The sequence below is a fragment of the Trichosurus vulpecula genome, chromosome 6, assembly GCF_011100635.1.
Source record: "Trichosurus vulpecula isolate mTriVul1 chromosome 6, mTriVul1.pri, whole genome shotgun sequence".
In the NCBI taxonomy this organism is placed as follows: Eukaryota; Metazoa; Chordata; class Mammalia; order Diprotodontia; family Phalangeridae; genus Trichosurus; species Trichosurus vulpecula.
In genome coordinates, this window is record NC_050578.1 from 130,595,210 (window position 1) to 130,622,137 (window position 26,928).

At 36.5% G+C, this 26,928-nt stretch overlaps 1 protein-coding gene across 1 annotated transcript in view; it reads left to right on the plus strand.

Annotated features, from left to right (window-relative positions):
* Positions 1–11,910: 11,910 nt before the first annotated feature.
* Positions 11,911–26,928, plus strand: part of LOC118855530 (transmembrane protease serine 11C-like) — a 119,564-nt gene continuing 104,546 nt past the window's right edge. Inside the window, exons 1-3 of the mRNA XM_036765654.1 lie at positions 11,911–11,966; positions 19,804–19,919; positions 26,743–26,861. Of these exons, the coding sequence (XP_036621549.1) occupies positions 11,911–11,966; positions 19,804–19,919; positions 26,743–26,861 (291 nt within the window). The remainder of the gene's footprint in view (positions 11,967–19,803; positions 19,920–26,742; positions 26,862–26,928) is intronic.

Sequence of the window (26,928 nt, forward strand, 5' to 3'; positions counted from 1 at the left end):
TCTCACTCCCCCTCCTCCTTCTCTCCCCTCACTTCACCACCACAACTGGGGAAAAAGAGAAAACCTTTGTAACAAATATGCAGAGTCAAGCAAAACAAATTCCTACATTGTCCGTGTCCCCCAAAATGCCTGTTTCCTCATGTGAAAATAGAGAATATAGCATTTTCACTTCTTCCTTCACATGGTTATTGTAAAGAAAGCACTCTGTGACTTTATAGAGCTATATAAATGTGAACTATTATTATAATTCATCAATAAAATAGGTACTGAATCTTTAATTACAGTATTATTCTAAAACCTTCTACAACTTACTTCATATACATAATATGCAAAAGGAGAGCGCACTGATATTTCTACTAAATTATTCTCTTGCTAAGTTTAAGAACAAAGGAAAGAAGACATTTTCTCATACGTTCCCCACCAAGTGTCTTTTACAATCCTCTCTTGATTTTATTTCTCCCAGAATATATATTTCTTTTTTAAGATACTTTTCCAATTTGAAATCATACAATAAAAAATACATATATATGACTTTTGCTTATTTTAGGAAGACAATACTCAGTCATCCCATGGATCTGTGATTTCATCAATGTAGACATTCCTTCTAGTGATGAGGATCACAGTCCTACTATTCAATGTGGCATTTGTCTATGCCCTGTAATAAATTTGCCACATGGGTCCACCCAATATACTTGAGGCCCTCCTCCTTTCTTCTTGGCATTCCAAGGATAATAGAGGAGTATATGGGATCTTCTCTGGTTCATTCTGTGCCTGTCATTATCCATTTTCTGGGTCTGTCTAAGATATATAAAGCTATCCATCTAACTTCATTTTATAGGCTAGATAATAGACATGCTTTATTCACTTTGCTTTTCTTGTGTATTTGGTTAGGTCAAATTCTTTTGAGTGGTTATGGATTTTATCCAGAAGTCTGCAATGTTTTGAGGTTTGGTGCAAGGAGCATAATATCATGCAAACAAAACTTGCAGAAAAATTTAATTCTTGAGAGACATCATGATACAGTGAAAACACTTTATTTGGAGCAAGAGGGCTTGGGTTCAAATCCAGTCTCAATCAATTACTAGTGCTTTGACCTTGGGCAAGTAACTTAACCTCTGCTGACCTGTTTCATCTTTAAAATGAGGTTAGGTTAGGTGGTCTACAATCTCCCCTTTAGCTCTAAATCTATAATCCTGCGATACGTAGGGAATCCTCCTTCAACACATACTATGTGTTGGTTCTCCTTTATTCAAAAATAGGTTTGCTAAAAATCAGTATTGACTGATTTATTGATATACTTCAACTCCTCCAAAAGTATATCTACCCATGAGTAACTGAAGATCCCACATTTAGAGCACCAAGAGCTAAGTTAAAGTTTATAGACAGTATAAAAGCTGGATGATTCTTAGTATCCTGTGCTCCCTTTTCCACCATTCTCCCACAGTCACTACAGGAGCAAATGGAGGAGAGAGGAAAGGACCAACAACAAGGGAGGGGAGAACACAGGATTTGGATCCATTTTGTATTTTCCTTTGATGCACATTTGTCTTCTTTTATATCTTGTCTGATCTTAGTGATAAGAAGATTGTTAGGAATCTTACATAATTTTGATGTAAGAATGAAACATACCTTGTTAGAAGAGAAATTCACTCTAGTGAATCAAATCATAAACTCTACAATAAACACAATGGGATTTTGTATTTTCTTTATCTTTTAGTCAACCCTAGTCTCTTTAACAGCAATGCTAGAGAATCTTGTTTCATTAAAGGTCTATTTTCCCCCTATAAATTGTATTTAATTTTCCAAGCTAGTTATTCTTCGTTGTAAGCCTTTATCTACTTATTTGTTGCCTTCTGAACCCAAGTTCTTCTCTATTATATTGTGGTAGCTCCTAGGCCTTAGAAGACCCTGACTGTGGTTCCTAGGCAATTGAACTCTTTCTTGCTGGCTGCTTTCAGTATTTTTTCTTTAACCTAGAAGCTAAGTTTTCTTTTTTTCTGTGAAAGTTAGTTACCTTTTTTTTGGTTGTAAGAGGTACAAGATTTTTTTGATATACCTTTGGCATGTGTCTCTCAGTTACCTTGAAAATCAATCCCACAATACCATTGCAATTTTGTTAGCTCCAGTATAGATTACGTCTCATGTGTATTTGGTTTAGTTTGGCTGCTTCTCTCATCTTTGTTCTTTTTAGTGCCAATTTCTATAAGTATTCTTCCATAAGTACAACCAAGACTATGATGTTAGGGTATAGGTGTGGTGGCTCTACTGTTCTTCATAGAAGGAAAAAAAGTTTATGAAAAAAATCTTTACAGATATTTTCTGTCTTTCCTCCTCTTTACATGCTTAGTTTTAAGGATCCTAATTTTCTGTTATACACTTCATAAGATTTTACAAATTAGTTTATGTTCTAAATCAGTATTACCTACCCCACCATTAGAAGGAAGTCAAGAGCATACTTAACTAAGGAACTTCTTGGGTTCTTTTGTTGTAGTTATTAGGAGAGAGATTGGAACTATGAATTCATTAGTATAGGGTACTCTCAGCAGGGGAAAATCCATTTACCAAGGCTGGTCTGCACCTGATTTGCAACAGATAGTCTTAGAGAATTGCCTAGGGCACTGAGAGACTAAACTACTTTGCCCAGGGTCACAAAGCCAGTATGTATCAAAAGTAGACTGGCTAACCTAGAGGTTCCCAAACTTATTTGGCCTATCACCCCCTTTTCAAAAATGAAATTACTCAGCACCCCTGCAAATCTTTAACCCTTTAATGGGTTCTAAATTTTTTGGTCATTTCAAAAAATATATAAAATATATATGTTTTTAAAATGATGCATCTTAAATTTCATAATTTATTGTAAATTTGGGGGGGTTCCTGCATTGAAATTTTGATAATGAAATATTGTGTCATGTAACCATATAGTATTGTATTGTAAACAAGTCATGACACACACATATCCCTGCCAATGAATGCTGTACTTTTCAACAACATGTAACATGCTCGTCTGCCAACACTTTCTTGTTAAGACCTGTCAGTGGGCTTGACCACTGATTGATTATCACTTGCATTCTGTGTGTTTATTTTGAAAATAATGTAATCACTATGACTCAAACTCTGACAACAGATGAAAGAACAGTTTTTCAAAATTTTCTTCTTTCTTTATGCTTCCACTGCTCCCTTATTCAATGCCCCCCAATTGCACATGAGGCTATTACTGCTGCCCATCCCTCTCCTTGGTCCTCTTCTCCCATCATTCCAGTGTTCCCAAGGGGGCAGCATGGCCCACTTTGGGAACCTCTGTAACCTTATTATTGGGATTTATTTACATTGGTTAAACTTCCATTTCAAATGATTATATTTGGGATCATGTTATTTCTTCTATCTATATCCTCTTTTTGGTTATCACTAACTTGTTTAAATGGATCATATTTGAGTTGTTTTAGTGATACACCATATTTTTCATTTTTAAAAATTTCTCCTACATTTTTCTTAATTTTTACCATTACTCCTACAAGTAAGTGGTCTGATTATATGATAGATGTTTCAAGAGTGACTCACACATTAATTACAAGCTTTTTCCTGTCTGTTAAAATATAGTTAATTCCTTTTTTTGTAATGTTATTTGGTGCTCATCATTTGTATTACCTTCTAATTATTTTCTCAAAGAAAGTATTCATTATATATAGATGTGAGGTTTCTGTGTAATACACTCTTGAGAATGTACCTTATTCCTGATTCATATTTTCCAAAACATTTTTTTGCCATCAATGCTTATTTCCATCTTTGAACTGATGTTACTAAGTATCAAAATATATGTTAACACATCCAGAAAATTGCCAAATCTTCTCCATTTCTACCTCCACATTTCTCATACCCTCCTTCTTTCTCCATACTCATAGCTACTACCTTAGTTCAAACTCTCATCACATGTGGCCAAGATAATTGCTTTTGATCTCCCTGCCTTAAGTTTCTCTCTACTTTAGCCCAACCTTCACAAAGCTGTCAACATCCTCCCTTAGGTTCAGGTCACTTTCCTGCTCAACTAATTCCAGCATACCCATTATTATCTCTAGAATCAAACCTAAATTCTTCCATTTCCTTTTCAAAGTTTGTAGCAAGGTTGCCCCAACTTACCTTTGCAGCCATCTTACACATTATTCCACCTTCTACATCCAGACAAATTGGCCTTCTCTCTGTTCTTCACATATACCAGTAGGATCACTTTTCACCATTTCCTTACACTGGCTGTCCACCTAAGCCTTTCCTCATTACTGCCTCACAGAATCTCTCTTTTCTTTGAAGAAACACTGGAAACCTTTCCTGACATCCTCAACTGCTACTGTCCTCTCCCTCAAACTACTTTGGCTTTAACTACTTGGTATTCATTTTTATTTAATCTCTTCCTATTTATTCTGTTACACCTACATATGTCCTTATTACCACCCCCATGAGAATATAAATTCTTTGTAGTAAAGATCATTTCATTCATGTTGCTTCCCCAGTGTCTAGCACAGAGCCTTACATTTAGTAGGAATGCAACAAATTATTGAATGATTGATTTAGTTTGTAATGTCTAATGGGTTATTTACAAAATTTCTCTACTTCTCCATCCTCTACAGGAAATGTCAATGTAATTTTATGGTGGTCTTTTGCTGTTTCTACTTCTTATTATAAGTACTTCAATACAAGTTCGATACAAATGTCCTATGAAATAATGTTCCTTGTTGCCTTTGTGTGCACAATAAAACCAAATTCATCAGCACCTTTATTTGCCTCTCCAAGGAGAATCTGTGATCCATCCTTCCACTTGGCTACAAACTCCTGGCATTCTTAGCAAGAATATCAAGACTGATATAACTTATCTCCTCCAGTAAAATGCCCTTTCAGCAGTCATCGGACAAGCATCTCACAGCTTCAACAGCTAAATTAAAGTTTATAGATAGCCTAAAACCCAGATGATCTTTAAGATTATCTCCTCCTCTTTCCATAACTCTCCCACATCCACTGCAGAAGCAAGGAAAGAACTATATAGGAGGACTAAGAATCATTTTGTTAAGTAGGTGGCAAAGTTGTTAGAGTACTGGGAGTGAAGTCAGGAAGATCTAAGTTCAAATCTAGCTCAGACGCTTACCAGCAGTATAACCTTGGGCAAGTCACAGAACCTCTGTCTACCTCAGTTTCTTCATCTGTAAAATGGTGATAATAATAGCACCTATTCTCATAGTTGTGAGGATCAAGTAAGATATTTGTAAAATGTTTATCATGGTGTCTGGCACATAGTAAATGTTATATAAATGTTAGCTATTATTATTATCATTTTGTAATTCTCTTGTTTCATGGGTTGCCATGGCCAAGGAATTCAACGGCAACTGACCAGACTCCTGTTGATGAGCCTCTTTGTACTTGTCTAGGCTTGTGCTCAAAAAGCAAGTTAAGTTGTCTTAATAACCTAAAGATCACCTCTTTAAGTTTCTCCAAAGAAAAAACAGCATTGCTACATAGAAGCTGCCAAAAATTGTTCCTATCAGAAATCATGGACTTAACTCTTTAGCCCCTGAAACTCTCTTCTTATCCTGATTAGTCATTGCCTCAGGTAAGTCCCCTACAGGCATACTTCACTTTCTTGCATCACTCTCATTTCTCTTCCCAATTTTTCCTCTACTTCTCTAACTTGCTTCTCCAAATCCTTTTTGAGCTCTTCTGTGGCCTGAGACCAATTCATATGTTTCTTGGAGGCTTTTGATGTAGGCTCTTTGACTTTGTTGACTTCTTCTGGCCATATGTTTTGATCTGCTTTGTTGCCAAAAAAGATTCTATAGTCTGAGTCTGAGTCCTTTTATGCTGCTTGCTCATTTACCCAGTCAATTATTTGACTCTTGAGCTTTTGGTCAGGGTATGACTGCTTTCAGAGTGGAGAGTGCTTTGTCTCAAGTTTCAGGGGCCTTGCATGGCTGTTTTCAGAGCTACTTCTATTCTGAGGTGGCATGATGATCCTCTCTTGGCCTGTGCTCTGGTCTGTGAGTGTGAGCACTCCTTTCTGCTCTGTAGCTACCAAGAGGACTCCCTCTCCACTGTCACTTCGAGCTCTACCACAACAGCGCTCCTCGTTCCCCCAAGAACCACCAAGCAGTACCGTGACCCAGATCCAAGTAGGGCAAAGGAAGAAAACCTTGCCTCAGAGCCAGCAAAGTGCTCCCTGCACTTCCACTCTGATCAGCTACTTGATTCCTCCCATGTGTGGGTCCAGGGCTCTGGAAATAGCTGCCTCTGGAACTCTGGAAGCAGCTCCTGGAGCTTCCTGCTGCTGCTGCCTGTGCCACCTCCACTGCCACCCTGGGGCTGGGGCCAGAGTGTGCACTTATTTCACCCAGATCCAATAGTTTTCCCACTGACCTGCTCTGTTATCTTTGGTATTTGTGGGTTGAGAAGTCTGGTAACTGCCACAGCTCAGTGATTCAGGGCCCTGTGGCCTGCTCTGCCTGGTCTACTCTGGCCTGGTCTGTTCTGGTGCACCCAGGCTGGGCTGTGCTCTGCTCCCTACGTGGTGCAATAGACCCTTCTCAGAGACCATCCAGGCTGTCTTGGGCTGGAGACTTGTTTCCCTCTGTTATTTCGTGGGTTCTGTAGCTCTAAAATTTGTTTAGAGTCATTTTCGCATATGTTTACAGGGATTTGGGGGAGAGCTTAAGCAAGTCCCTGTTTTCAAGCTGCCATCTTGGTTCTGCCCCTATTCTGCACTTTCAATTGCCAGGGGGTCATCTTCTCTCTAGGCCACCTTTGTAAAAGGTATATTCTCATTACCACCTACCCCTAACCACCACCACTTTCTAGTTCTGGATCCATAATCAAATCAAAATCTGTCATTATTTCTGAAAAGGTTATGTCAATCTATTCCCCTGCAACTCCACTAATTGTCTCTATAAATTTCCAAAACAACATAGCACTCCCTGGCTGCCATTCCCCTTAATATGTTTTTTCTCCTTCAGAGGTGTGCTGGAGCCCACTCTAACCAGCCAATTGTTAAATTTTCAGAGTGAGCATTTACACCCCAGAAATTAGCAAATGCTACAAACTAGGGCTTGATTTATTGTTTGTTAATTGTATAGACAACAAAGTGATGGAGAAAATCTTAGTAATGCAGATAAAACTTATAAGTGTATTATAAGTACAGTTTTTTTTGTAACCTATTAAACATTTACTAGCGCATCACTGCCTCTTTTAGAATGCAATCTCCATGAGGGCAAGCAATTTGCCTTCTTATTTTTATTTCCATGGCTTACACATTGCTTGCCACATAGTAAGTGCTTAATAAATTCATTGTTATTCAGTCAGAGAAGCCTACTATGTTGTTGGACAGTTCAAACTATTATAAAGTTATTTCTTATATTGAGCTAAAATCTGATTCCCCATCATTTCCCATCATATCCTACTAATTTGATTGGCTTTAATATGTGAATGGTTGCTCCACCTCAGAGTGTGAATCTGGACTCAAAGACCCTGGGATTAAATCCTGGCCCTTACTATTGCTTACTATTTGTGTGCCTTTAGACACACAACCTCAGATGAGGTTTCTCATTCATGAGGAACCTGTTTCCTCATTTATAAAATGTAGGAGTTAGAGTGGAGAGTCTCTCTGGTTCTTTCCAGTTCTAAATCAATGACTGTGTAATCCTATGACACCTACCATTTTTCCCCTTCAGTCTGCTTTTAACTGTGATGAACTAAGACCCCATTCTTTTGCTCGTTCCCTATATTGCTTTCAGAAAGCCCACTCTATCTTCACTTAGCCGCGCTTCTTCAGTTACACTCTAGTACATTTCCGTTCCTCTTAAAATGCAATGTTAAGAATTGAGCAGACTTGCAGGGGTTCCTTGACCATATGAGAATACAGTGGAACCACTACTTCCTGTGGTCTGGCCCCTAGCCTTTTATGCACTCTGCTTAATTACATCTGCCCTTTTAATGTCCTTATTGTACTAATGGCTTATTTTAAAGTCATAGTCAACGAAAACCCCAAGATATTTTTAACATGAACTTCCACTAAGCTCAAATCTCTTAATCAATAAGCCTCTTAGTTTGTACTATATACTGCAACTGATTTCTAAAACCCATTTGACGTTTAGACCAGCATTTATTTATTAAATATTCCAGGCACTGCATTAGGTATTTGAGATACAAAGACAAAAACACAATAGCCCCTGCCTTCAAAGAACTTAAATTCCATTGGGAGTGGGGGAAGTACAGACTAGAATGTATATGTGCACAGATGAGTAAATAAGGTAACTGTAGAAGGAAGGTAACATTAAAAAATGCGGGATGGGGAAAGGGCACATGGAGGAGGCTGCACCAAAGCAAAGCCTTGCAAAAAGAGAAGGATTCAGAGCAGTGGAGATGAGAAATAAAGAACTTAAAATATTAATATGGAGGCATAAGGAATGGCTTGTGCAGATACATGGAGATGTGGGATGGGGTTTCAATTTTTTGGAATGGCTATTGGTAGCTGGAAATTAGAGTATATAAAGGAGAGAAATATAAAATAGGGCTAGAAAGCATTCAAAACCAGTCTGTGGCACTTGTTAGTCAGACAGTCAATAAATACTTATTAACCACTTACTGCATGCCAGTCACTGTGCAAAGCACTGCAGATACAAAAAAAAAGCAACAAAATTCTCCCTGATTTTTAGGACCTCACATTCTAATGAAGGAAAGAACCTGGAAATAAAGTCTCTCTTTATGCAGTTGTTGATGCAGCTTGACACAGCCATATAATTACGTTTAAGGTAATTGGTACCAGATTCCCTTTTGACGTTCTCTCCCTTTCTCACCATACCTTTGTAGGAAACACTCAATCAGAATACAACAAAAATTTCCTTTATTTAGAAATTTTTATCTTTATCTAGAAATAAGACCTCTTATCAGACAGCAAATACACAGGGTTTAAAAAGAGCAGTACATCTCTGAGGGTCACAAACCTGAGGACAGAGAGGATAAGTTCACCGTGTCCTACAACATGACAAGGAGGTACAGCCTGGCAAACAGCAAATTCTATGCAAGCAGATCACTCCTAAGTGGTCAGTTAAATAGACAAGGCTCCAAACACTCATGATTATGCTGAATTTGGGTAGCAGCACCCTTAATTGTTATCAGCTTACTATTGGTGAACACTTGTCCTGAGCCCCGCTATTTTATCAAAGACAGCAAATGTTCCCTAGCTTCTGCCTCCTATAATACTTAAGGGTAGGAAAAACTATATTTCCTATCAACTGCCTCACTGACAAGAGGTTACAAAACTACAAGAAATGGTCTCTTATACTTACTAGACATATGCAGACTACATGGAAGGTAATCTAAGAGGGAAGGAACTGATTAGGGTGGAAGGAGAAAAAGAAAAGTCTTCTAGATAAGATTGAAAGAAGTCTTAAAGGAAACTAGGAAAGCTAAGAGGCAAAACAAGGGGATTAGCTAGTGTGCAGTGGAGTGTCATGTGTAAGAAACCACAAGTAAGCCAGAAAGGCAGGATGTAGAGTATAGGAGGAAAAGAAAGTATAAGAATTTGGGAAAAGTAGGAAGGGGTTAGGTTGTAAAGGACTTTAAATGCCAAAGAGGTGTTTTTATATTGAGTTCTGAAGTGATGCCATTGGATTACATTGAGTGGGGTTGGGGCAAAGGGATCAGGGAGATAGATATATGACCAGATGTGCACTTAAGAAAAATCACTTTGGTAACTGAGTTGAGGATGGATTGGAATAGGGAGAGACTTGAATCAGGCAGAACAATTAGAAGGCTGTTTCAGTAATCCAGGTAAGAGGTGACATGGGCCTGCACTACAGCAGTGGCTGAGTAGAGAATGGGATGTATAGAAGAGATGTTATGAAGGTAGAAATGACAAGATCTGCTATGAGTGAGGAGTTGAAGATAACGCCAAGAGTGTGAGTCTGGGTCACTAGGAAGATAGTGATACCCTCAACAGTGACAGAATAGTTTGGAAGAAGGGAGAGTTTGGATGGAGTTCGGTTTTGGATGTGTTGAATTTGAGATGCCTATAGGACATCAAGTTTGAGATGTTCAGAAGGCAGTTGGTGATTCAAGACTGGAGCTCAGGAAAGAAAATAGGGCTGAATGCATAAAAATAATAGAGAACAACTGAAAATTGTAGAGCAGAGGAATGACATGGACCCTTAGATTACTTTGTGAGCTAGGTGGACATTGGCATATATGATAAGTCTTTAATAAATGCTTGTTAATTGACTAAAATGAATGACAACATGGAATCTGGAATCTGGCAATTCAGATATTTTGCTACTAATCATAGTCACTATTCATCCTAGAGCTACCAAAAAAAAACTAACTTGAGCTCTTTCTAAGGGCTCATGAAGCTCAGAGTATATGGACTCTATAATGGGATGAAAGAGATACCAGAACTGTAAGAAGAAGTGAAATTACTTCCGAGTTGAAGTGAAATGTCATAACCATAACAAGAATCAGTCTAAAGACGATTTGATTTTATATGAATTTAATTAGTGCCTGCTATATATGAGCACATTGGTGATATTTTCCTTACCACAAGCTCCTTCCACCAATGAAATCACAAGTCTGCATATTGTTCTAAACACTGATAAAGATAACAAAAGAAAAACAGTACCTAGACCCTCTGGGAACTTACAATCAAAGATAAAATCTATTCACACAAAATAATTTAATTACAACATAAGGCTGTATATGATTACGGGACAAAGTGAGTAAATGTAATCAGCAAATATTAGATGAATTCATAGAAATAGGGGTTGGGGAAAGTCTTGTAAAGAGATGGGGTTTGAAGTGGTCCTTGAAGGATAGGTGGGTTTGGATAAATGCAAAGGAGTAAAAGTAAAGACTTGGAATCTACAGTGAGCCTGGAAATATGATTTCAAGACGGATAATTGAATATGAATAAGGGTTGACAGAGTCCAACATGGTGAAAACAAAAGCTGTAATTATCCTTTCCCTGATTTTAATTGTTTTTGGTCTCGTTCCTTTCCCATCCATACTTGTATAGAAGGAGTATAAGTGGATCACTACTTCTATTAGACCAGCTAACAGAACAGCATCTCACCATTTAAAGCACTGGGTGGGTCATTCCCCCATTTTCAGAAAGTTGAATGACCAACTAAATTCTTACTTAGCACTGCCTTCTAGCTCCTAATAAATTCTCCCAGCTCAAGGCCCTTAAGCACATACAAATGTAACCCTGTTGTTCATCCTCACCAAACTGACTGCCACGAACCAGGATGATGAACAAAAGAAAATTACTGATAAATAAAGCTACTTTATAAAAAGAATGAACAATTCAACTTCAGTGAATTAAAAAATCTTTGCTAAATATTAGAATTATGACAAAAGCAACATTTTAAAGAAGGCATGAAGAGTAACACAAAGTGAAGGAGGAGGAAGGAGATTTGAGAAAAAGTCAGATTCTAATAGGAGGTCAAGAATGGAATAGATTAGCATTCTGAGGAATGGCAAAGAAGTGGGCTGGAAAGAGTGAAGAAAGGAAATGTCAAGAAGAGAAACTAGCTCTTCAAATTCATCTAAATCTTAAAGGAAGCTTCTTTTTGTAAACAGAGAGAGGTTGACTGTGGTTCTCAAAGCTGATGGTCCTGGTTCATTCCACATCAAGATTCAGAATTTCAAATTTTGCCTCCAGTTTTTTTCACACCATCATTTATTATTTATAGAGTGACATAAATGCACTTGGTATTTTACCAACATAAAATTAATTAGTTAATGTTAGGAATGAACTTTGAAGATGAAAAGTTATATAAATGCTAAGCAGCAGTATTATTATCATTACCATAAAACACATAAAAGACACAGAACCTTGCAAGCTAAATAGGACAAAGATGACAGCATGGTAAAGCATAGTAGATGATGATGGCAAAGGGACAACTTCAGCAGCAAGAGCAGCCATGGACCATTTTGCAAAACAGGTGAGTTGTATTGAGAATTTACTTTGATTTACTTTGCTTGTGTAAATAGTGACATCAGAAAAGGGAAATTTATGAAAAATCATAAACACATAATTTGGAACATCTTCAAGGTTTCTTCTGCATTTTAGATTTCAGCCATTTTCTCTGACTGTCTCTGATGCCTAGAATGTTTTCTCTCCTCTGCTTCCACTACTGGTCACTTTGGATTCCTTTAAGTCATAACTAAAATTTCCTCTTCTACAGGAAGCTTCCCTAACCCCTCTTAATTCCAGTGCCTTCCTTCTGTTATTTCCTATCTATCTATCTATCTATCTATCTATCTATCTATCTATCTGTCCATCTATCTATCTATCTATCTGTCTATCTACACACACATATATACATATGCATATATATGTACACACATACACATATAGCTTGCTTCGCATATATTTGTTTGCTTATTGTCTCCCCTGTTAGACTGTGAGCTCCTTGAGGGAGAGAACTACCTTTGCTTCTTTTTGTATTTATAGCACTTAGCACATAGTAGGTGCTTAGTGGACAAAATATTTTTACCACTTTAGAATGATGGCTGAAACAGAAATATGTATATGCATTTAGATTAAAATATTGTTACATAAGAATACTGAAAATCTTGTTATGGAAGAGTAATGTGTAAGTATATACACAGGCAGACAGATAAACAAATTCCTGGGTCCTATATATGCATTACTTAACTTACAAGAAAAGTTAAGACCTAAGATTGGTCCATTTGTGCTTTTTTATATTGATAAGATGTTTAATTTGCATTGGAACTGATGACAAAGAATATCCTTCCTTCCCACTGGAGTGCTATATTGCTGAAATAGTATTTTTGTCTGAGAATCAAGGTGATATGATAAGAATTTCTATGGAAACACAGATAGATAAGATTATGACTTTTAAGCTAGTCAATTTTGTATTTATAAAAGTGGAGAGTAAGAACATTTTACATAACAAAGAATGGTACTAGAAAGCTAGGTACCTGACTTGTCAGAATAAAAACTCAGAAGCTCTTTTTTTTCCCCTAGAAAACAAGTAGTTTAAGCCAGTATTTTTTTCTGGTTTAATATCTCATTTCAGAGAAGGTGGGTAGTACTAGGTTAAGAAGAGAGCGTCTTTTGAAGGGGAGCCTTAGGTTATCTTCTAGGATCTTTTCAGGGGTTAAATAAGTCCTTGCAGATGAATCGGGCTACTAGAACCACTTTCTAATGTAATGATTCCAGCTCTGATTAGAGTGGATTTTAAAGAGAAACTGCTTTATAAACTGTAAAATTATATATAAATTTAAGCTACTCTTTTGATCACCTCTTCATACTCTAAACAGCTTATCAGAAAATAGGCATAGGCTAACACTGACTTCACTCCATAAAATTAATTTGGCTTTTAAATGCAAGTCAGTATTGAGACTTTGTTTCTGACCAACATGAAAATAGGTCTCTAGTGTCATGTTGTTATAGCCTGCAAACAGCATCAATAGTAAAGGAGAGAGCAAATCAGGAAATGAAAATCGAATTACATTGTGACACCTCCTATTCCTGGACCTAAAGCTGGAAATTACCTCAGAGACCATCTAGTCCAAATCTCTCATTTTACAAACGAGAAAACTGAAGTCCCAAGAGAGGCAATGACTTGCTCAAGACCATCCAGGTAGTAATTCAGGTGCTATATGAACTCAGGACTCCAGAATTAGTGTTCTTTTTCTACTAAACAACACTGCAAAATTAATGGTTTGAAATAGGTCATTTTGCTGTTCGTTTAAAATTCTCCTTGACTAGTGTTCTAGACATCATGGAATACCCCCTCCTGACATTATACTTCCTCAAACTTTAGAAATAGCAGATGTATTATCAACTAGTTAAAGGATTCTTTAGTTGTTTTGTTTTTCCTTTTGGTTTTTAACAAGCTGACTTTTTTATTTTGAGCTAAGTAGTAAATGTTTGCTTTCACTTTTAATAATTCTACTTCCCATTTTCAATGAATGAATCTTTCTCAAATAGAAAAAGCAATTACACCATTGCTTACATTCCTGTACTGTGCTAAGAATGAAGGGGATGACTTCATCTCCTTCAATATTATTAAGTGCCTACCATTTGCAAGGTGCCTTTCTAGGTGCTCTAATACAAAGATTTAAAAAGAAAGTAGTTTTTTCTTGTTATTAGGAATGACCGAGGGGAGAGGGAATAAAGGGGAAATATAGGTAATATAAAAATTTTATCAATAAAATCTATCTCAGAAAAAATATATATTCATGGAAGGGATGGAGACATGTCATGTATGTAAAGGAATAAATATTGTATAAAGAGGTAAAAGAGATATCTAAACAAAATGATCTAGGAAAGTTGGAAGAAAAAGAGAACATTCATGGAAGGCCTTAATCTTCAAGAGTCTAAAGGTACATTCTGGTCTCAAGGTCATTACTCACAATTTTGGAAATAAAGTTCTTTAGAGTGGGCATTGTTTTGGTTTGTTCTTATATTTCCCAGCACCCAACATTATACGTAGTAGGCACTTAAATGTTTGTGGAATTGAATTATTCATCACAATGTGACCAAGATAATGTCATGCTGAGAGGGTTTTTGACTATGATGCTCTTTTTTATGTCTTTCTTATCAATGTTAACAGATTTTCTTGAAATTTCCCATTCAATAATGAAAAATAACATCGAAATTTCTAAAACTATAAGCCTCCTATTGATACAGAAATCCCATCTTCTAGGGGGTAGAGCCAAGATGGTAGAGTAGAGAAAGCACTCAGCTGAGTTCTCCCAACATTCCCCTCCATACAACCTTAAAATAATGCCTCAAATCAAATTCTGGAATGGCAAAGCCAACAAAAGGTCAGAATGAGACAGTCTTCCAGGCCAAGACAACTTAGAAAGAAAGATCTGTGACATGGGGTTCTAGGCTGGTCCTGAACCCACATAAGTAAAAGACCAGTGATGGTGACAGAAGCAGCAGCAGCTTTGGGAGCTCTCAAGTCAGAGATGGTAAGAGGACCTGGCAACTGGTCAGAAAGACCAGTTAGTAGGGACCCCTGTGCTAGCACTGGATGTAGAATCAGGCACTGTTTGGCAAATCCATTGCCTAAATTCACTTTTGGGGCAGAATTTAAGGGCAGACAGGAACTTTTCAGTCAAGAGGGAAAGGGAACCCTGAGTAGCAGTATTGCTTAAGGGCAAAAGAGATCAGGGACCCTGAGGTACAGTATTACTTCTAGTCCTAAGATACCAGAAGCCCTTCCTAGGTAAGGACCTGGGTGCAGACCAGCAAAGCAGTAAGCAAATGTCCCCCAGATCACACTACTTTGGAAGCACCAAAAACTTCCAAACCCCCAGATCTGGTTCTGAAAAAGCAGTGCAAAAAAAGCCTGAAGCTTGAGACAGAACCTCTCCACCCCCACCCTCCTCTTCTGGAAACAGAACCCAACATTAACATAAAGTTCAAAATCAAGAAATAAAGATGGAAAATGAGCAAACAACAACAAAAAGAATCTAACCATAAAAAGTTACTATGGTGACAGAGAAGGCCAAGACATAAACTCAGGAGACAATGAAGTCAAAATAGCTACAAGCAAACCTCAAAGGAAAAACAAATGTGAAAAAGTGAATGAAATGAAGGAAGAAAATCATGAAAAGACAATTAACAGCTTGGTAAAAAAAAGAGGCACAAAAATACTGAAGAAAATAACACCTTAAAAAACAGAATTGGCAAAATGGAAAAAAGAGGTACAAAAATTCACTGACAAAAATAACTCTTTAAAAACATAATTGCTCAAATGGAAAAAGAGGCACAAAAATTCACTGAAGAAAATAATTCCTTAAAAATTAGAATTGGGCAGGTGGAAACTAATGACTCCATAAAAAATCAAGAAGCAATTTTTAAAAGTCAAAAGAATTAAGAAATAGAAGAAAATGTGAAATATCTCATCAGGAAAAAACCGACATGGACAAAGCCTTTGACAAAATAAAACACCCATTCCTACTAAAAACAATAGAAAGTATGGAAATAAATGGAACTTTCATTAAAATGTTAAGCTGTTGTTTTGTTGATTAGTTGTTTCTGACTCTTCATCATCCAATTTGGGGTTTTCTTGGTGAAGATACTGGAGTGGCTTGACATTCATTTGCTCATTTTATAGATGAGGAAACTGAGGCAAATAGGATTAACTGATTTGACCAGGATCACACAGTTAGTAAGTGTCTGATTTAAATTCAGGTCCTCCTCACTCCAGGGCTGGCATTTTATCTACTGTACCACATAGGTGTCCCCTAAAAAGATAAGTAGTATTTATCTAAAATCATCAACAAGCATTATCGTAACAGGGATAAGTTAGAATTCTTTCTAATAAGATTAGGAGTAAAGCAATGATGTCCATCATTGCCACTATTATTTATTTAATAATAATTTAATATTAAAACAATATTATTTAATATTGCACTAGAAATGCTAGTTATAGCAGTATGACAAGAAAACAAAATTGAAGGAATAAAAATAGGGAATGAGGAAACAAAATTTATCACTCTTTGCAGATGACATGATGGTATACTTAGAGAACTCTAGAGAATCACCTAAAAATACTAGTTGAAACACTTAATAACTTTAGCAAAGTTGCAGGATGTCAAATAAACCCACATGAATCATAAGCATTTCTATATACTACCAACAAAACCAAGCAGCAAGAGACATTCCATTTAAAATAATTGTAGACAATATAAAATACTTGGTAGTCTATCTGCCAAGACAAACCCAGGGGCTATATGAACACAATTACAAAACACTTTTCACGCAAATAAAGACAGATCCAAACAATTGGAGAAATGTCCATTGCTCAAACATGGCTGAGCCAGTCTAATAAAAATAATTATTCTCACTGAAGCAGTGCCATAATAATCAAACCTTCAATTCCATCATTTTTTCAGTCATGTCCAACTCTTCATGACCTCCTTTAGGATTTTCTTGGCAAAGATACTGGAATGGTTTGTCATTTCCTTCTCCAGTTTATTTTACACATGATGAAACTGAGGCAAGCTGGGTTAACTGACTTGCCTAGGGTTTCACAGTAAGTGTCCAGGGTCAAATTTGAACTCAGGAAGATAAGTCTTCCTGACACCAGGCTCAGCACCCTATCCACTGTGCCATCTAACTGCTCTATCAATCAAACTACTGAAAAACTATTTTATAGAGCCAGAAAAAAATGACAATTCATCTTGAAGAACAAAGGTCAAGAATATCAGCGGAATCAATGAAAAAAATATGTTAAGGAAGGCAGCCTCTCGGTTCCAGATTTCAAACTATATTACAAAATGGTAAAGATCAAAATAATCTGGTACTGGCTAAGAAACAGAGTGGTAGATCAGCAGAATAGATTAGGTACATAATATACGGTAGTAAATGACCTTAGTAATCTAGTAGGTGATAAACCCAAATATCCAAGCTTTTAGAGTAAAAATTTAACATTTGATAAAAATTTCTAGGAAAACTGGAAAGCAGTTTGGCAGAAACTAGGCACAAACCAACCTCTCATACCATATACCAAGATAACGTCAAAATGGGTATAAGATTTAGACATAAAAGGTGATATCATAAGTAAATTAGGGAAGCATGGGAAAAGTACCTGTCATGTCTATGGATAAGAGAAAAGTTTGTGACCAAACAAGAAATAGAGAGTATCACGGAAAGTAAAATGGATAATTTTGGTCACGTGAAATTAAAAAGATTTTGCACAAACAAAATTTATGCAGCCAGAATTAGAAGCAAAATAGGAAACTGCAGGGAAATTCTATATTATTTCTCTAATAAAGGTCTCATTTCTCAAATATATAGGAAAATAATAACCATTCCCCAGTTGATAAATGGTCAAAAGAAATGAATAGGTAGTTTACGGAAGAAATCAAAGCTATCAATAGTCACATGAAAAAATGTTCTAAAGCATCACTGATCAGAGAATTGCAAATTGAAACAACTCTACAGTACCACCTCACAACTATTAATTGGATAACGTGACAGAAAAGGAAAATGAGAGATGTTGAAGGGTACATGGAAAAATAGGTACTTTAATGAACTGTTGTTGAAGTTGTCAACTAGTCAAACCATTCTGGCAAACAATTTGGAACTAAACCCAAAAAGCTATAAAACTGAATACCTTTCAACCCAGAAATACTACTAATAGGTCTGTATCCCAAAAAGATCAAAGAAAAGGGAAAAAAGACTTACCTGTAGAAAAATATTTATAGCAGTTCTTTTTGTAGTGGCAATCAGAAATTGAGATGTCCATTAATTGTGAAGTGGCTGAACAAATTGTAATATGTGATTGTGATAGAATACTATTGTGCTATAGGAAATGGTGAACAGCATAGTGTCAGAAAAACCTGGGAAGACATATAAACTGCTGCAAAGTGAAATGAGCAAAACCAGGAGAACCTTGTACACAGTAACATCAACACTGAAAAAGTGATTGACTATAAAAGATTTAGCTATTCTGATCAACACAATAATCCAAGGCAGCTCCAAAGGACCAATGATGAAAAACGCTGTCTACCTCCAGAGGACTGATGAACTCTGATTAAAACATACTTTTTAAACTTTTTATGCTTCTTATTTTTTTTAGTTCATGTTTTCTTGTGCAACATGGCTAATCTGGAAATATGTTTTGCATGACTTCATATGTATAATCAATATCAAACTGCTTGCCTTCTCAAGAAAGGGGGAGGGGTGGGATGGAGGGAGAGAATTCAGAACTCAAAATCTTAAAAAATGAATGTTAAAAAATTTACATGTAATTGGGAAATATTTAATGAAATCAATTAGAAACATATCCAAAAAAGGGAAATCCCACTAGCTTAGAATTGTAAGGCCCCCAAAATAACTATTTTAGTCCATACTTGAGGAGGAATCTGTTTTGCAGCTTCCCTGGCAAGTAGTCGTAAACTTTTCCCTCAATGAGAGGGACCATTCTATGACTGAGCAGCTCTAAATGTTAGGAAGGTTTTCCTCTTATGAAAGCAAAAATCTTTCTAGTCCTTCCTTCTTCAAAACAAGCCTAATGTCTTTTCTGTTTACCCTTCAATTCCCAGTTGGGAGAGGAGGGTTCTTTTCTTTGGGCTAAATATTTTCACGTCCTCCAACCAGTCCTCCCGTTGTCTCATTTCTAGTATTTTCACTATCCTTAAAGGATTAATTTTAGAAACATAAGCATTAGTTGCAAGCATACCTTGAGCAATGTACTTTTTAATGGTCAGAGATGGTAAAACTAAAAGCCTAGAGTCTAGTTTGGAGGCTGTAACAATGGTGCAGGTGAGAAGCAGTAAGAACCCAAATTAAAATGGCAGTTTTGTGAATTCTTGGAAGGGAATGTGTGTCAGAAGTTTGGAGAAAGAATTGAATTGAATTGGATTAGAACAAGGTGTCAATGTATTATATTTTAATACCACCATGGATCTGTGATTTCATCAATGTGGATACTCCCCGTCAGGGCAGACCACAACCCATCTATGATATTAATATCGTGTAGCTCTTGTCAAGGCCAAAACAAAACAAAACAGTAACAGCAATGAAACCCTGCCTGTTCCTTTGTACATTTTAACATTACGGATACCAGTGTAATACTCAGAACTGTGTATCTACTATCCCTAACTATAAATCTTACTCTACTTCTTTGGTATATGTCCTCTGGATTCAAGTATACTCATCCACTGACCACACAGCTAAAATTATATGTGAAAAGGAATAAGTCTTTATTCTAAATGACAAAGTCAGTATTTACCCATTGGAGATCCTTTGCTTACACATGTATGTGTGTTTTTATCTCTTTTGCACAGGATAGAGTTGGACACAGACATGAAACTCACAAGATCTGGGAAAATCGCTCTAAGTATCTTGGTGGTCATAATTGTGGCAGCAGCCATTGGAGTCATTGTTTATTTCGTGGTCTATGGTGAGTGGCCATTGTATCAGGTCTCATACTCCCATGTTTTTATTCTGATTCTCAGATTTGGAGGGATATTATGTTAAGGATATTTCATGGATATTTCTCTTTATATCTTTGAAATTTTTAAGTTTTTATCACAGACCCTTGAAGAAGTAAGGAGCTTTGTAAAATGTGAGAGAGAAAGTTAGTTGACAAGAGCCTAAGCTATCAGTTTTGTCCTCCAGTAGTTTTCTGTTAATTTAACCCAGATTTAACAATTTAATCCATTCAAGACACTGTGCTAGGCACTGGGAAGATTAAAAAAAAAACAAATTATCACCTACACTTATGGAATTTACATTTTAATAGGGAAGAGAACACATGTACAAAAGTAACTATAACGGGACGAAGAATGTGAAAATACAATTAGGAGATATATAAAATTCAGTAGGAACTCAGAGGTGAACAAGATTACTTCTAGATGGAAATATTAGGGAAGGCTTCATTGAGAATCACGAAATCACAGAATTTGAGTTGGAAAAAAACTCAGTGGTCTTTTAGTCCAAGAGGTTAAATCATTGCTGAATGAATCCAACTTACAGTAAACACACTAGTTTAATCAATAAGCATTCATAGCACTTACTATGTGCCAGGCACTGTGCTTAACATCAGGGATACAAAGAAAAAGCAAAAACAGTCCCTGTCATCAAGGATACCACACACACACACACGCACACGCACATGCACGCACACACACACAAAAACACAGACGTGTATCTGCATGTGTGTATGAATTGCTACATAGTAAAAAGAAGTGTGGAGCAGGAGACAGGTCTTGAAGGTGGGTTAAAGATAAATAAAGGGCCTTGAATGACAGTCTCAATTTTTTTTTAGAAGCAAACTTCAAGGATTTACTCCTTTTTTTCCTTGTTCTGATATAATCTTTTAATAACTCTGTCCCATTGCTTCTTTAAGAGCTCTGCAAAGGCTCTTCTAGAGACAAGTAGAAAACGGGATAAAAAAAATCTCTTGGGACAGAAAAAAATAGTTATTCAATATTCTGTTTATTCCCAAATTGAGGAAAGGGGACATGTCATACCTAGAGAAGGTACAAATATAGAAGTTGGCTTTTTAGTTATAACAGCCAGGGGTATGATGGTAAATGTTATTAATAACAGGGGCAAGAAGATTACTCAATGACACATTTTTAAATTTGATCTTCATTATTAACACTTGTCAAAGTTGACAGTCAACAAAACAATAAATCAAAGTCTGGTTTGTAGCTTTGCTGACTTTCACCACGTAAAGATTCAGTCAGCTCCCTTGCTCTGGTTAGAGCTAACTCCAGCACACCCCTGAAGCCACCTCAAATTTATATACCACTTAGTGTTTGCAAATACACACATGCATGTATATATGTATGTGTGTACATACAGGTACGTATGTATATAAAGTCTCACTTGAGCATCATATTAACCCTTTGTAGTAGGTAAGAACCTCAGAGAAAACTGAGGCTAGGAGAAAGGTTAAGGGATCTGCCTAGAGTTAAATTTATCCAAGAAAGAGTTCAAAGTCAGATCTTGCCAGTCTCCATGTCCTGAGCTCATTTCATTATACCACACTCCCTCTCATTTTTTTTAATGTATAGATTTTGGTGTAGTGCAAAGTATAGTGGATTGTAATTGGAAGCGATATATGAGTCCCAGATTAGCCATATGATAAAGAGTGAATCATTTAACTTCTTTGATCCTGAATTTTTTCATTCAGAAAACAGAAATATTAACCACTATGTCACAGGGTTGTTATTGTAAGAATAAAATGAGACATAATATTTAAAATGTTTTTATAAAAACTCTCATTATTAGTTTTGTTTTGACCTTCCCTAACTAGCTTGCATTTAACACCCTTGCTTTGATTTTGCATTCAGTATATATGGGGAAGTGAGGTGGTGAAGTGGATTGACTTCAGATCTGGCCTCAGACTTACTAGCTGTGTGACCCTGGGCAAGTCACTTAATGCTGTTTACCTCAATTTTCCTATCTGTAAAATGAGCTAGAGAAGGAAAATGGTGAACCACTCCATTATCTTTGCCAAGAAAACCCCAGTTGGGATCAGAGTCAGATACAACTGAACACATATATTATATAGTCTTTCCTACATCTCAAAGAAAGGAAGGGAATATGCATTCATATAGCACCTACAATGTTCCATGCACTGTGCTAAGTTCTTTTTACAGTTACTATCTCATTTGATCCTAATAACAACCCCATGAGGTAGGTCCTGTTATTATCCCCATTTTACAGATAAGAAAACTGAGGCAAATAGAGACTGAGTTGCCCAAAGTCACACAGCTAGTAAGGATCTAAGACCAGATTTGGACTCAGTTCTCCTGACTCCAGATCCAGTGTTCTACCCACTGTGACGCCAGCTACTATAGAATATAAGCTCTTTAATTTAGAGATTGTTTCCATTTTTTATCTTTATATTTCCAAGTGCTTAGCATACATAGTACCTGTCATAGTAGATGCTGCTTGTTAACTGATTGAACCCAGAATCATATTTTTAATCAAATTGAGAAATGAACCAATGTTGCTAAAAATTTTTCTTTAGAAATGAAATTCATATATTATTTCAGTGTCAGCACCAGTCAATCATTAAGTAGTCAACTCTTACACACACACACACACACACACACACACACACACACACTCTACAGGCTAGCTCTCAGTAAAATAAAACCTTCCACACACATATGACTTTCCTTCTACCAGAGCTCATTTCAGTCAAATAGGCAATAATATTTGTTGAACACCAACCCTGTGCATAACAAGGAATATTTGGTTTCTGGAGGGGCCACATAGAGGTAGGCAGGACAAATCATACCACGTACTTGCTCTCCACCTCCACCTTTTATATAAATAAGTAAAATCAAGTTACAGTGAACATCAAGGTTATTTTTGAGGGAGAAAATAAATGGAACAAGGCAAGGACAGTTCCACCCACTTCGTCTTGGATGGGAGTGGAAGAAGTTACTGAATGTATATATGTAAGATATTTACATATATTTACATACAAATTGTATGTATTATGCATGCATGTATACACGTATGCATTATAAATTATGTAACAGGTACTTTTTAATAGCAACTAGGCAAGGTCACTGCCTTCTCCATGCGTCTCCAAGTTGCTAAAACAGCATAATCCCTCAAAGCACTGATTAAGGACAATCATTCTGATTTGTTGTAAAAAAAAACAAAACAGAAGAAATAATAAAGAAGATTGGGAGGGAAGGGGAGTGAAAAGAATACTTGACTAGGAAATAGGAGAGCTATATTTTCTTCCTAGACCTCCCACTAACTCCATGACCTTGTTTGAATTATTTAACCTTTCTGGGATTGTTCCCTCATTTATAAAATGGAAATGTTAGGTTAGATGTTTTCTGGTGGTGTCTCCTCCAGCTCTGTCTTTCTGGGATTCTATAAAAAGATAAAGAATGACTCCAAGCATCTTATACTGTAAGGTAGTAGAAAGAATAAAGATACATTAAAAATATATCAAGACACTATATTTAATTTATTCGATGGCAATGCTTTATGTGCAAATTTATGTCAAAGGTCATAATAGAAATTTCTTTTGCGAAACTATTTTTTTAACAAAATCTAACCTATGGGTTAGCTAATTTGTGGGCTCAGTAATACCTTATTATAGAAAATTTTTAACTTTAGAGATTAAGCTACTTGTAAATCTTTGTCTTTTAAAAAAAACACTCCTGATTTTAACTTGACCATTAGGACATCTGTATAATTCCTTAAATTAAATTAAGATTTTCTTAAATCACCACAGATTTGTAAGAACAAGTACAGTGACTCCTAAAACTATTTAGAATAACTGAGGAGTTGCTTCTTAATTCCTAGCTCCCTAACCCATCTTTTAAAAAGTGGCTGGAGACTCCTAATGGGAATCCACCCTGAGGCTGTCTATGCAAAGCCAAAACATCAGGGCAAACAGTGAAAAAGTCTAAGCAATCATCTAAAATCTTCACACATTTGAATATTTGGCATTGGGTAGACAAAATGCCTCTGTGATTAACTGAAATTTATACTTTCCATCAAGATGTTTTAACACCATAGAAAGGCATTCTTAAGTGGACACTCCTCTTTTGGATGACACAAACTCAGCACCATTATTTGGGGTTTTATGACCTTTAAAAAACAGGGTTTTCTAGTTCTCCATTCTCAACTATAACCTTAGAATTTGAATTTTGTATTATATTTATATTTGAACCTGTTGTTACCCATGATAGAATGTAAATTTGTCAACAGCAGACATTATTTCTTTTTAAATACAATCTGGCTCTTGACATCATCATTCAAATGAAATTGCTCTTTCTAAGATTACCAATGATCTCTTAATTGATAAATCTGATGATTTTTATCAGTCCTCATCTTTCTTGACATATCTGCTGCATTTGTTGCTGTAAGCCACTTTCTCCTTGTATATACTATCTCCTCTCTGGTCATTCACGACACTACTGTCTCCTTGCTCTCCTCTGCCTAATAGCTCCTTCTCAGTGTCTTTTACTGGTTCATCATCCGGTTCACCCCCTTCCTAATTGTGAATGTTCTCAAAGTTCTTTCCTAGGCCCTCTGCTTTTCTCTCACTATACTCTCTCTGGTGTGAGGGGCTGCTGAGATCTTTTCAGGGGTGTTCATCTACCTTTGGTATTCACCTGATTCACTCAACTATCTCACCTGTGGCTCCAAGAAACTGTAGCATGTGCAGAGGCCACACACTGTGAAGTGCTTAGACTGTGGTCAGACATCAAAGATGCCAAGGTCATTCACTGCATCACAAGCCATTGCCAGTCATCTTGACTTTTGTTCTATCACTGGACTTCAAAGACTCAGGAAGACAGAGTGAGACTGATGACTCCGTGCAGTTATGCTTCTCTTAAATCCAATTCATGTGCAAGTCAAGATAACACCGATGTCATTGGTCCTCTTCCAAATGTAAGAACAACACTCTCTCTACTGGTGGCTCCATCAGCTCCCAAGGGATTAATCAACATCTCTATATACATGATTTCCAGATCTCTATATCTTGCCTCAGTTTCTCCCCTGAGTTTCTGTCCTCCCATCACCAATTGCCTATTAGACATTTCAATCTGGGTTATCAGAAATATCTAAAGTTTAGTATGTCTAAAATAGAACTGATAATCTTTCCACTCAAATCCAGCCATCTTCTAAACTTTCTTACTTTTATCTAAGGAACTCTTCCAGCCTCCCAGATCTGCAACACTGGTATTATCTCCAAACCCCTCACTCTCCCACATACCACATAGCTAATCAATTGCCAAATCTTACCATTTCTACCTCCACAATGATAATAATTAATAATAAATAACAATACCTAACATTTATGTAGTGTTTTAAAGTTTGCAATGTGCCTTACAAATATTATTTTATCCTTACAACAATTCTGGGAGGTAGATTATTAATATCACCTTTTTTACAAATGAGGAAACTGAGGCAAACAGCATTTGCATTACTTGTCCAGAATCACACAGCTAGTAAATACTCCACAACATCTTTCATACCCTATCCATTATCTCTACTCACACAGCTACCACCTTAGTTCAGGCCCTCATCACCTCTGAAATGGATTATTGTAATGGCTTCCTGATTGGTCTCCTTGCAGCTAGTCTATCCCCACTGCCAAAACAATTTTCCTTAAAGAAAGATATGACTATTTAACTCACCTACTCAATCAATTCCAGTAGTCAGTCGGTAAGTCAGTAAGCATTTAAGTGCCTACTATGTGTCAGGCATTGTGCTAAGCACTGAGAATATAAAGAAATTTAAAAAGCAGTCTAAGTTCTCAAGGAGCCTACAGTCTAATGGGGTCTCTAGTGACCCTAGGAACAGATACAATTTCTCTGTTGAGCTTTTAAAACCCTTCACAAACTTGCCTCAATACTATCTTTATCACCTCATTGTATATTATTTTCCCCCATATTCTGCATATTACTGTGGTGCCTTCTTTACATATCATATTTCTTTATATACCTTGTTTGTATATAGTTGTTAGCATACTGTTTCCTCCATTAAACAGAAGATATTTGCCTTTCTTTCTATCCCCATTGCTTAATACAGTACCTAGTAGGCACTTAATACATGATTGTTGATTGACCCACACTCAATACTCCATTTTCTGCCTCAGTGGGCCTTTTCAGTGGCTGTCCTCCAAGCCTGGAGTATATTCTCTATTTATTTCTGCCTCCCAGAATCTCTCCCTTCCTTGGAGACACAGCTCAAGTCCTTCTACATGAAGCACGCTCTGATCTCAACTACTAGAGTCCTCCCTCTCAAGCTAACTTGTATATAACAACTTTCTATTTATTTGTATTTGTTCTCTTTATATTTATTGTATGTGTACATATCTGTATCTTTGTTGTCTCTTATGTTGTAATATAAATTCCTTGTAAGTAAGGATTGATTCATTCTTCTTTTTTGCATCCCCACCACCTAGTAGAGTGCCTGGCATAGAAAAGATGGTTAATAAATGCTTGTTTGATTACTATAGAAATATAGTTGATGTGCCATTGCATTCTAACGTAACAAACTTGAATCCTGGTATGTTTAATTTTTAAATTTTTCATGTCTAAAAATATTCTGAACACATTACTAAGTAGATCACAATTTTTTTGAGAGAAATCACTTCTCTGCCAAAGCTGTATCAACATTTTCTGGGCACTCAGCTTCTATTTCATGTGCTGTTTCTTCCATGGGAATAGTAGCTAGATAAAAAAAGAGCAGTATAAATACTAATGTTTCCCTCTCTACTTCAACAGGTAAAACACCTTTCTACTACCATGTCACCTTTAAACTTAGTAATGTTGACTATGACAGCAAGTTTGGCAAGCCATATTCTCAAGAATACATAGATCTAAATGAAAGGATAGTGTCTTTGGTAAGTTTGGGTTTTCTTTTGCCTTTTTTCCTCTTCCATATAATAATTTTGAAAGAGGTAGAAGTAA